The sequence below is a fragment of the Drosophila tropicalis genome, unplaced genomic scaffold (assembly GCF_018151085.1).
Source record: "Drosophila tropicalis isolate 14030-0801.00 unplaced genomic scaffold, ASM1815108v1 contig_115, whole genome shotgun sequence".
In the NCBI taxonomy this organism is placed as follows: Eukaryota; Metazoa; Arthropoda; class Insecta; order Diptera; family Drosophilidae; genus Drosophila; species Drosophila tropicalis.
Window position 1 is genome coordinate 238,759 of NW_027172519.1, and position 13,375 is coordinate 252,133.

Below are 13,375 nucleotides of genomic sequence, written 5' to 3' on the forward strand. Positions count from 1 at the left end.
TTTCAGACGCAGCGGCAGAGGCGCGTGCGCAACGGCAAACAGGATTTGAAATTTAAATAATTTTTGGTTTTTTTGGTTTTGTTTCTGTTTTTTTTTTTTTTTTTTTTTTTTTTTTTTGGATTAGGCGCCGCGTCCTAATTATCATGTAAATTTTTTGTGGTCTAAGGACTACACAAAAAACCGTTGACAGTGATGGGCGAGAAGCTGCTTTTGTTGTTGTTGCTTGTTGGCTTATTAATTATGCCCAACTGCGTGGCCAAAGGACAGCAACAACAACAACACAATAAATATGTAAACAAAATAATGCAAATATTTTTGTATATACATATGTATGTGAGTGAGTGAGCAAGAGAGAGAGAGAGAGAGCGAGAGAGTCTGCCTGGTTGTTGACCTTAGTTTGCATAATTTTTGACCTGCCACACACACACACACACACAGACACACACACGTCCACACTAAGCGACAGTCGGTGAGGCGAGGGTGTAAAATCATAAAAGGTGTTTTCAAGAATAGTTTGTTCATGTTAATGACTCCATCAGAATATGAATTCATGGACGTAGTCGAGTTTCTTGAGAAGAGGAACAAAATATCAATAGAATCCGTTTATAAAGTTCGATGAGTGATTGGTTGGTCTCAATAGAACCCAATAGGACCTACGGTTAGTACATCTTCCGGATATCGGTCCCTTGAGGGTCCTAACTTTTTGAAATCGTTAATCTACAAATGTTATCCTAATCATTATCCATAACCAGGACTTTGTTTGAGGACTTCAAATATGCACTTATCCACTGGATTTACTCTAATAACTTTTATCAAGTGAAGACTAATTTGTTTACTTTATTTTATGAGTTTGAGTTATGTATAAACATATTTTGAGACACTTTTTATAAATGTTCCATCTAAAATTTTGAGTGTTTGTTTTTGCCAGTGTAATAATGAACTGTTGCTTCACATTCCCTTCCTTGTAATTTCCTGCTGGATGAGGGGGTGAGTGGTGACAATGGACCCATCACAATGTGCCTTTTGTCTGGGTGAATCGCTCCACTAAATCAAATTTGGCACAAAGCGATTGACAATAGAAAATAAAATTAAAATTAACACGCTCTCCCATTGAATGGGAAGACATCAAAGAATTCCAAGCCAAACTTAATCAATAACTAAGAGAATAAATATGTGTTTTATCTATTAACGGTAAAAGAGCGCGCGCGATAAACCCAAAACACAGCAGGCCGAGACCTTTTTGTCCATCTGTCTGTCCATTTGTCTATCGACAAATAGATAAATGAAACATTCGAAAAAAAAAGCAAAACTTAACACAAAATAATAATGAACAAATTATTCGATTTGATGAATTATTATTTGCTGGAGTCGAGATGGACGAAAATTTTCTAGTTAGGTGGACGAAGGTGAACAAGGAAACCAGACGCCCGCCACAACAAAATGAACAAAGCTCAAAGTCGCAAACTCAATCCTGAACTAATGGACATAGAAAGCTCCAATTCGATGACTGCGCCTGCCCTGAGCCCATCGCTCCATCTCTCTCGCTCGCCGCCCCCAGGCCTCGCTCGCTAACTCTCTCTAACTCGCTCTTCCATACAAAATGTCACTCTGCATTGGAATGTCTCGCCCGAGCCGTGAGTCGTGAGTCTCAGACTGCTGGCCAGTGGGCGTATCATTGGAATACTGAACCCAATAGAGCGCAAGTCTGATTTCCAGTTCCCTGCACATACTATCCGGCCTGCTCTCACCCGCTTGTTTGTCTGTCCCGCTTCCGCTAGTGTCGCGGCAAGCCGAGCCCTAGCCGACAGTGCCGACCAAGCCGAAAGACGGGTTGAAAACTGGTTTAGCCACGAGGGAGGGTGTCTCACATAAGGGGTAGCGCAGCATTGGGCATAGTATGTAGTGTATACCATACCATAGACGGGTAGGGGGTAGCGGGGGGGGGGTTTGAACAACTCAAAACAACGTCGTCGACGTCGACGACTGAGTGTGTGCTGTGTGAGCGGCGCTACGTAGCTCCGTTCCGTCGACACATGAGGTTAGTTCACTTCGATAGCTCTACGAGTTTGCACGTGAATTTTTTTTGTCGAGTCTTTGTCGAGTCGAAAATATATTTTGTTTCAATCTGAGACCCACTGCTGCCTCTCAGTGCTCTGTGCTCGTCGCCTAATACTTGCGTTGCTGCTCTCCTCTCAGTGGACAACAACAATACAACGATAACAACACGACAAATATCCAAACACATCTTTTCCGAGATATTTTCCCCGTCACGAAAAGAATAATAGAAATATAAATCAATTACAACAACAACAACAACAACAGCAGCAGCAGCAACAACAACAACAAAAAGAATATTTATATAAAAATAATAAAAATATCTAAATTTTTTTGAAATCAAAATCGATAATTTCCAAAGTCGAAAAGAAAGTGTGTAAAAAAAGAAAGAAAGAAGAAAAAAAAAGCCAAAGGAAAAATACAATCGCAAAGAGAAAAAAAGAAAAGAAAAGAAAAGAAAACAAACAAAAATCGAGAAAAAAGTGCGAAACATTTTTTATTTTTTATTTTTTGTTTTTGGTCATCCCCGAAAAAAGTTTGATCGAGTAGCTTCAGCATCAGCGGAAACCCAGCAACAACAACAACAACAACAAGTAGAACAACTAAATGCCAAATTGAACCCAAAACTAATCTGCGAACCTTTAGCCAACAAAAATCCAGCCAGCTGAATGCGATTGGGCTAAAACGAAGAGTGAGTTACCGTCGCGACTTGTTGAGTGCGCGAGAGTTATTGTAATTTGTTTGCGCCACGTTTAACGTTAAAGACTTCAAGACGGTTGCCTCACGGTTCGAGTGGAATGAGCATAGGGACTCTAGTGGTCTTGGTCCTTTCGATAGATCGGTTTACAAAGTCGTTAAACTGAGCCCCAATTTGGAGCCCTACCCCGCCAGCGTGGAGGGCCTGAACAGCCCCAGAGCGGTGGGGATGGCCGCAACATCGTATATGTCGCCACCAAGCGCCGAGCTGGACATGGCCCTGGGCGGCGGAGGCGGCGGTGGTGGCTATCACACCTCCTCGCCGCGCTCGGCCACAGATGCCGGCGAGATGAAATATATGCAACAGCATCATCATCTGCAGCATCATCATGCTGCAGCCGCTGCAGCAGCGGCCGCCCATCAACAACAGTTGCCGTCGTCACCGTCGCCGAACGGCAATGGCAGCGGCGGCGGCGGCCTAGGATCGTGGAGCGCCCTGGCCCATGCTGATCCCTGGTCTCTGCCCTCGCATCATACACATCATCATCCCGCCGCCTCTGCTGCCGCATCTTTGGCCGCTGCCGCTGCCGTCGATACGGTAAAACAGGAGCAAATGTCACATCTGACGCAGCAGACACGCATCCAGCAGGGCATGGCCTCGCCCTCGCCACATGCCGTGGCAGCGGCTTGGCATGCTCCGCATGCGGGTCATTATGCCGCCGCCACTGGAGGATCTCCGCTGCAGCAGTATCACCATGTGGCAATGAACGGCATGTTGCACCATCCGGCTGCTGCTCATGCGGCCCACCAGAGTGTCGGTGCGCCATTGCATCATGCCCTGCGCGGCGGAGAGTCGCCCCAATTGCATATACACTCGCATCATGTGATGGGCGGCGATAGAGGCGATGCCATTAGCGGCGGCGAGGAGGACACACCCACTTCCGATGATCTGGAGGCATTTGCCAAGCAGTTCAAACAGCGACGCATCAAGCTCGGTTTCACCCAGGCCGATGTGGGCCTTGCCCTGGGCACCCTGTACGGCAATGTCTTCTCCCAGACGACAATCTGCCGCTTCGAGGCTTTGCAATTGAGTTTCAAGAACATGTGCAAACTGAAGCCGTTGCTACAGAAATGGCTGGAGGAGGCCGATTCCACAACGGGCTCACCCACATCGATAGACAAGATTGCCGCCCAGGGTAGAAAGCGCAAGAAACGCACCAGCATCGAGGTGAGCGTCAAGGGTGCTCTGGAGCAGCATTTCCATAAACAGCCGAAACCCTCCGCCCAGGAGATATCCTCCCTGGCCGATTCATTACAGTTGGAAAAGGAAGTGGTGCGCGTTTGGTTCTGCAATCGGCGGCAAAAGGAGAAACGCATGACACCGCCAAACACTCTCGGCGGCGATATGATGGACGGCATGCCACCGGGCAGTCATATGGGCCATCATGGCGGCTACCACTCGCATCACGATCACATGCACGGCAGTCCAATGGGCACCCATCACTCGCATTCGCACTCACCGCCAATGCTCAGCCCCCAGAACATGCAAACGGCCACAACGGTGGGGGCGCAGCATCAGTTAACGGCCCACTAGCAATCAGAAATCCAGGAGTCGAATCCAGCTGCAGCCGGATCAACTCCTGCATCCAATAATAGTCTGAGTCAACAGCAACAGCAGCAGCAGCAGCAGCAACAACAGCAGCAGCAACAGCAGCAGCAGCAACATCATGCCCATACGCCTTCGTCTAGTGGCGGTAGTACCAATACCATGACCAGCCAGGTGATGTCGCCTCAGTCTCCGGCTCAAACTAATAATAATAATAATAACAACAACAACAACAATAGCACCAATAATAACAACAACAATAATAACAATAACAATAACAACAGCAGCGAAGAGCAAGTGAAATTGCATCAACAGCAACAGCAACCACAACAACAGGCATCCAGCATAGCGGCCGCTGCAGCAGCCGCCATGTACATGGATCCCATGCGCTATCAGCATCCCCATCATCCACACAATCCGCACCAGCATCCCGCAGCTCATCTAAATCCCGCCCATCATCCGCATCTGTTTCACACCAGCAGCGAGCAGCTGCAGCATTCCCACTCCTCGTCCATGGGCGGCGTTGTGGAATCCCAGCTATCGCCGGGCTCATCGCTGCAGCCGCCGCCAAGTTCCGCCTCGCCGGGCTCCGCATCGGCTGCCTCGAGCGGAGTCCTCGGTGGCCACTACCATCACCCCTATCAGCATCATCACCACCAGCAGCACCATCATCCGGCCCATCACCACTCGGCGGCAGCGGCCCATCACCACGTTGCCGCCCATCAGCAGCAGCAGCAGCAGTTGCATGCCCGTCGCCTCTTCGAGCTCAGTTTGCAGTTCGGCGCGGCCGCCGCCGCCCCGGAGCGGCTGCAGTCCGTCACTTCAATAGCTTTGGCGGCGCCGGTGGGGCGGGCGGTGAATAGCATACATCGGCCGCCTGGTTTGGCTATGAATCCTCTTAATCAACTCATATGTCAAATTGGGTGGCCCAGGAACGCAATCCGACAACCACTTTAGATAAGATTTCTTTCTGTGTTAGACCATGGAGCGACGGCGGATGAGATGCGGCCCAGGCTCTGGAGCTGGACAGCGAGCTGCCATCCACCAAGTTTTTGTTTCTCCAGAGTAAAAAACAAAAATATTCCAAAATCTAAACCCTTAAAACTAAAAAAAAAAAAAAAAAACAAAAACAAAACACAAAAAGCAAGTTTAAAAAACTTACCAACTTAAATCAAATTATAAATTAAAATTTAAATCAAACGTGAAACCAAGTGATGTTGTTTTAAAATTTAACAAAAAACCGAAACTTAAAAACTTAAACGAACAAAAAACCTAAAAAACATAAAAAAAAAAAAACATTCAAATGGAAAACTAGTGGAAAGTGCTTTAAACAAGCAAAAAACAAGCGACAAAAATGTTAAAAAGAAAATGAAAAGATGAGAGAAAAATGGAAACCGGGAAAAGAATGCCAGACAAGGTAAATTTTGTTTATTTGGAACGGAAAAAGAGGAAAATCTTGACATTGGCCATCAATCGAAGATGGAAAATTGGTGGAAAATTTATTTTTTAAGCCAATCGAAATGGAAATTCCTTTTTTTTTTTTTTTTTTTGGTTGCCTTGTTAAACTCAAAAAACTTGCGCGAATTTCCACCCAAATTTCCCACTCTCTTTGAATTTTCTTTTTAACACTTTGTCGCGTCTTTAGAACAAGCTCAAGAATGAATTAAAAAAAAAAAAGTAAAACACAATTAATATATGAAAAACAAACAAACGATATAAAAAAGTTTCTATTTAGTGTTTTTTTTTTTTTTTTAGTTCGATTTAAGCGTAAGTCGTGTTTATATATATATACATATTACATATATATATATATATATATATATATAGCCAGTAGTTGGATTAACAAATGACACGAAATATAAACAAATAAAAAAGACGAAGAATTAGAATCTTAAAAATAAAGCATTTGTAAATACAAACGAAGAGAAGAAAAAAAAAAAAAAAACACTACAAGTTAAATATTAAAATATAACAAAACTAAAACAAAAACGAAAAAAAAAACTTAAAAATTAAGAAAAACACATTTTTTTTTTTTAGCTTTAAACTGCAATTGTAGATTTTTAAATTCAACAAACAATGCCAACAACAACAACAACAACAGCAGCAACAAAAAACGCATAATAATAATAATCCATAAAAAATAAAAAATAAAATATATGAAATTGTAATTTCTAGGCACTTAGTAACTAGACTTTCTACATAAACGGAAAATTAAAAACTAAGCAAAAGAAAACACACACACACACACACAGAGACACACACACACACAGACACACACAAAGGAAAACAAAATATATAAGGATAGCTAAATCTTAAAAATAATCCCAGCTAAAAACTGTAAAATTTATGTAAAATTGTGTAAACAAATTTTTTATATATATCCACATATATAAACACACACACACACACACACACATATGTACATGTGTGTATCTGTGTGTTTATATACATATATTTATATATATGTATACGTAGTTTTTTTTTTGTAAGCAAAATAAGAAAAGAAAACAAAAAAACAAAAAAAAAAAAAAAAGAAGAAACTTTTTAACTAATACCTAGATATCCATTTCTATATAAGCATATATATCCATAAATATATATATAAACATATATATATATATTTATAATTTTTTTTTTTTTTTTTTTTTTGGGTGTAATAAAAAAGAAAATGTAGTTACTTTGTTTTTAGTTTTATGATAATGAATGAAAACCAAGAAAAAAAAAAAAAAAAAAAAAAACAAAAAAAAAAAGTAGATTGAAACACACTGAATATTTAAGATTTAAGCCATGTCCTCAATTGTATAAAATAAATTATAAAAAAAAAAAAAATTATGCTAAAGATGAAAACGAAATGGAAGCACCAAGTCAACAAAAAGCGGTACATTCCACATACAACAAACACACACACACACACACCCACACACACACACTCAAAAATCAAGAAGAAAAATATAAAAAAAAAAAAAAAACAAAAAAAAAACTCTTAAAACAACAAATAAAAAAGAATATTATTCGAAAAAAAAAAACAAATATACCAAGACGTCCTTTTATTATCGTTTAATTAACATCTGATCTGACACTTTTACAGCCGATCCGACTCCGATTATAATACACCTTTCATTTGATACCCTTTCGCAGCAAGGGCGTATTCAGTCAGCAGACAGTTTTGATGACATTAACTAAAGTTAGAGTATAGGAGAAACGGTGCTCCATTTGCTGCTGCGGATGATGATGATGATGGTGATGATGTTTGTGACGTGTTGCAGGCCAATTGGGCAATTAACTAATAACACCCACTGGGCCGTTATCGTTAATGAAAGTTGCCATTAAAAAGTGTGTGGCATTTCATTTAAAAACAAGCAAAAGCCATAAGCAAAAAACAACAATACAAAGATTTTTGTATTGTTAATTCGTTTATTGGTTATAAACTTTTCAAATGGTTCGCAATATTACGCAATTTGACGTCAATTGCAAAGGAATTTGATGGCCGAGAGTGAGTGATAATCGCTAAGATTTACATGGAGTTCAGTATAAATTAAAATAAAGCAAAAAAAAAAATATACTTAATCTAAATACTTAATCGTGTATTTTAACACAAAGTTAAAAACAAAAATCAATCAACGAAATTCGAATAAATTCAAATTCTAAAATTTATAATTAAAGCTGAAGATTCCTTTATAGTTAGTTCTAGATATCTGGAAGAACCCTTTTTACAGACCCTTCTAGACAGGTTCAAATAAGCCATAATTTAGGATTAAATTTCAAAAAAAAAAAAAAAAATACTAAAAAAAACACTTTTAAATTGTCTGCACATTGCCCTGTTTTTTTTTTTTTTTTTTTTTTTTTTTTTGTTTCGTTTGGATGCTCTTCAATTGACTCTAATGTGACACACGCTTTTCACATTTAATTCATAATTTAAATGCATATTTTATTTGACGTTGATTAACAATTTGCGTGCACACATGAAGCGACCAATCGACTAACCAATCGACCAAACGACGGCAAAATAAAATTTGTTGGTTAGTAATTTTGCATAAGAATTGCATCAGCCAGTTAAAAAAAAAAAAAAAAAAAAAAATAACCAAAAACAAAAAAAAATTTGTGTGTCTGTCCTCAAATCATCGCGAAAAATAAATACAAGTATAAACAAATTCAATGAATATCCAGTTTTAGGTTTATAATAACAACAACAACAACAACAACAACAACTCGTAATGTAATATATAATACAGAAGTGCAAGTGCAATGATTTTATATTTAATGTTAATGTTGATGACAACAACAAAAAAATAAATAAATAAGTTGCTTATTTTTTGTTGTCAATGATATGTATAGCGTCCACATGTTGCTCTCTATGCGATCCATGCAATACCCTACACTAGAAACACACACACACATACATATAGATGTTCTTAGGCTGATCGATGTATATATATATGTATATATGTATATACCTTTCTTTATATATCATTTAGTTACCTCTTATTCTAAAGTCTACAAAGTTTCTTGAACCAAAATGGTTTAAAACAAATATGAATTTGAACAACTTTTAAGGTCTTTAAGTCTGTTTCAGAATCTTTTTTATATTAAGAGAATATTTCATAATAAATATTTGTTAGAAAATGTTCTTTAGGTCTACTTTGGAATAGAATAAAAAGATGGCTTTAAGGCCCAAAACGTTAAGACCTTTATTCAATCATTCGCATAGACGATGAGAAAAGACGTCTTTATGATGTGTCATCAAAGAAATTAGACACAATTATTAAATTAACTTCAATCTTTGATTATAGGGACTTATTTAAGAGATGCCTGTTCAGAGTAGTTAGTCTAAAATCATTATAAACCCAATCAACTAAGACATTTGTCGCACAAAATGGGTAAAAACCTTTTGGTAAGGGTATCGAAAACAACAACAAACTATCAAATAATATATAATAGGGGTACAATACAAACAACAACATCCAAAAGAGAAAGAGAGGGTCAGAGAAAGAGATACCGAAAAAAAATAAACATGGCTACCCACAATCCTGCCTATTTATACGTTTTTATCTATTGCCACCTGCCTTTTTTGGGGTCGTTAAAAAAAAAAAAGTACAAATACATATAGACATACACTCACACACCCACATATGTATGTACATATGTGTGTAGATAAAACCTGCCCTCGGGCTATATAAAGTTTTTGTTTTCTTTTTATCTTTCTTCCCATATGGAATGCTAATATATAAGTACACTTAAATACTCTTTAATGCCAGAACACTCATTGTCAGATTGAGAAATTGAGAAACTCCCATCTCCGTGTTAAATAATATTCAACTAATTTACAAATCAAAGTTTTCTCTTTCAAATATTTAAGAACTTTGGCTAGGGATCTCTGTGATAAGTATGTATATAGGTCTATGCTAGTCCCGATCCTGCACCTGGATTTGCTTGCCACCTTCACCTGTTCACCTGTATCTTTTGTAGTTTGATAGTATCCACCCTTTCTAATGTGCTCTCTCTCTCTCTCTCTCTTGCCCTCTCTCTTGGTCTTGAATGATATGATGATGATAAAAAATTACTAATAACTATAAGCGAGCAAATTGTAGTTTTCATTGGTTTTAATGTTAATGTGCGTGCCACCAAACGGTACATAGATACAGAGAAAGGCAGCGAAGAGGGGGCCAAAAAGTAGAAGGTAACACCCCCTACAGACACACACATACATATATGTATGTATGTATGTATATTCAGAGAGACACCCGCGAGACCCTACATACCCCAGTCCACGACATTTTCATTATTATTTTCAGTTGAGTTGAAATTTTTTTTTTTTTTTTTTTGTTTTCTTTGTTTTTTTTTTTCTTTTCATTTTTTATTATTTCGCGTGCTGCTGCTGTTTGCTTTTTGGGGGCTGCGTGCATACAACCGTGTCAATAATTACCCGTGGGACTGACACGACCAACGAGAATCATTCAAATGTTGCAAAAGCAGGGGCACCACCACCACCACCAGCAGCAACACCACCAACAACAACAGCAACAACAACTAACAATGGCTAAAAACAAAAGCAGCAACGGCAAGAGACTCAGTTGAAGTTGGACTCGGAGTTTGATGTTGGCATTGTGTCTCTGCCTCTGCCTCTGCCTCTGACTCTGTTTCTGGCCAAAATGGCTGACACTCTCTCTCTCTGGTTGCTCATGGCTGGTGGCTGACTTTGTCTCTGACGAACTGGATGACCGACCAAGCGGCCAACAAGCAGCAATAACAACAACACTAACAACTCTGGACACACTTCAGGGTGTTCGGTGTGTGTGTGTGTGTGTGTGTGTGTTTTTCGTGCTCATTATCTATGCTTCCTTTGGGAATTTTCATTTTCTTCTTCGGTTCTTTTACTGGACGGAACGGCCCTACGTTTGATGTGCGTTCGTGTGCGACAGTTCCAAAAAAAAAAAAAAAGAAAAAAAAAAAACACGGAAAAGAAAAACGAAACGGAAAAAGAAAAAGTAGTAAAGTAAAATATATAAATTGCTCACTAAAAACCAACAGAACAAAAAAAAATTAATTTTGTTTTGCATTTAGTTTGTTACTCTTAAAGTTAATATAAAAAACATACAACTAATTACAAACAAAATTTATGAGCTTTTAACGCTCACAATACAAATTCAAAAATACATATAAAAAATTTAACTGCGCACAGAAAAAACCAACAACAACAACTAGAAATAGAAATAGAAATTAAACTAGACTCAACTCCCCCGCAAAGCCCAAATTAAGCTGTGAAGCTTGAAAAATGCAAGCGAATGAGCGCATAGACTTGGCCATAAATTGCTATACATGAAAGGGGTGGGGGAGGCGGTGTGCGGGGTTAGAAGGGGCGAGGTACGACATCCAGCACCTTCGACAGTTGGTGGCACTTCACGGGCCACACTGATCAGAGCCACTAGACACCTAGACAAATAATGCGGGTATCACCATATATGGCATGATATCTCTTTCCCTATGCATGTATTGGGGGGTGGGGGGCGTGGTGCGGGAGAGATTAAAGAGTTTCAAGCATAATGAACTCTACTTTGCTTGAAAGTTAAGTTAAAAGATATCAAGTTGTTTGTGATAAATTGTTCAATTTGATTAGGAGAATCTCTATTTCTTTGACAACTAATCGAACAGCCCTCGCTTGCAGCGACACGCAAACAAACATCTCTCTAATAAGCAAACGCAATTGATGTCTGAACCATGACATTGTCACTGCGTCTCCCGTCTCGCGATTTCTCGGTCTCTGTTTCGGATCTCCGATCTGCGAGTTAAACTGTTGAAAATGCGCGGGTTATTAATGACTTTATAAGTTGCTGGCCAAGAGGGTACCCCACCGAGGGAGGGGCGGAGAGTGGCATTGGCAAGCAAATTGGCAGCAGGCGGCAGTCAAGACAGTCGCCGGCGATCACTGCCCGTGCGTTGCAGTGTCAAAGCCAACCACTTTGCGCTTTTTCATAACACAAAATTTTGTTTTCTTCTCCCTCTCCCTCCCTCTCTCTTGTTTTTTGCGCTGTTTGCACACATTTTTAACGAATAAATAAAATGTCTAGCTTAAGAGGATAGCGTATGGGGGGAGGGGAGCTCAGGTGAGTGGAGTCGATGGAGGGGAGACCGCAATGGCGGTCTGTAAATTTCAAGTTGGACTTTTCTCACACAACCATGGCGGTCACTTGACAAATAGGCAACAAGGTCGCCCAGAGCCTCACGCACTGAGCAAAAGGAATTCGATTTCCAAGGATTTTGGAGGATGGTCAGCAAGCTATTGGGTCAATCACTTGCTCAGTTCCCCTTTCTTTACATTTTCCCTCAAATATGGCCAAAAAGTATTATCCGTTTCGCTCAGTGTATATGATCGATATGGCAGCAAGTGCAGCGCACAGAATTTGAAAATTTGCAAAACAAAAAAGAAGAAAAATAAAAGCCGTGAACGAGTTGCTGGTGGGCACTCAGCGGTCAAGCTCAAGCAGCATCAGCTGGTGCTGCTGCCATTGCTGCTGCAATAAATCTCTTAATGAAAACCGGCAATAATCTTTTAGGCCCTCGGCGACTGTTGCAAAAACAACAGCCAAGCCAAGCCAAGCCAAACCAAACCAAACTGAACCAAACCGAACCAAAACTCTCTTAAGTCAAGCGCGAAAAAATGCACAAAAGAATTAATAAACAAAGTAGTCAGGCATGTTGGCATGCCTCCAACCCCCTGGCCACCACCCCCCACACACACACCCCTCTTCCTTACCAACACACTATTACACTATCCTCTGGGATGCAGTCCAGGTCCATCGGGCCAAGTTATTTGCTGCGCATATGCGCACGTGCTTCTTGGCCTTAATGTAAGTAGCAGCAATGGCTGCGTCGATGACGCCGTCGCCGTCGGTTCCGTGGTCGCACGTTTTTGCTTTTGCGCCTGCGCTTGACGACGTCGATGCCGATGCCGATGCCGACGACGATGATGATGATGATGAGGTTGGCTCATCAAAGCATCGCAGCGCCAAGCATCGAATGTCTTTAAATACATTTGCATTTCTAATTTTCTTGTTGATTTTTTTCCTCATTTTTTTCTCATTCTTTTTCCCCCATTTTCTGTTTTTGTTTTTTGCATTTGTAATGCAACGCGAGTGACGATGCCGTTGGGGAGGAGGCGCTGCCATGGCGGCTGCTGCTTGGGGGCGTCGATCGTGCTGGCAAAATGTGGCGCAAAGGCAAACTAGGAAGTGGGAAGGTAGTGGCTGGTGGTGGCGCCGCTGATAAGTTATCGCTTGGTTGGCAGAAAGAAAAAAAAGTACCTCAATATTTGCCATTATCCAGGGGTTCTCCACCTGGTCTTTGGGTCCCGAAATCGTATATGCTAATCAGAGGTAAGTCGACTCAACTTAACTCAAATGTCTATATTTGTTGGAATTCTATTTGCCTTTCATTAGACTATATAGCTCTGTTTTATTTGTTAATTGTCGATAAATACAAAAGTAAATATTAAATAAATATTAAATAATGGCCAATATCATT

The 13,375-nt window shown here is 40.2% G+C and overlaps 1 protein-coding gene across 1 annotated transcript; it reads left to right on the forward strand.

Moving 5' to 3' along the window:
- The first annotated feature begins 2,034 nt into the window (after positions 1-2,034).
- Positions 2,035-5,259, forward strand: vvl (ventral veins lacking). Its single transcript, XM_068287116.1, is given in 2 exon segments — positions 2,035-5,152; positions 5,155-5,259. Coding segments are annotated over 2 exon segments (2,277 nt in total). The 5' UTR covers positions 2,035-2,980.
- Positions 5,260-13,375: the final 8,116 nt, after the last annotated feature.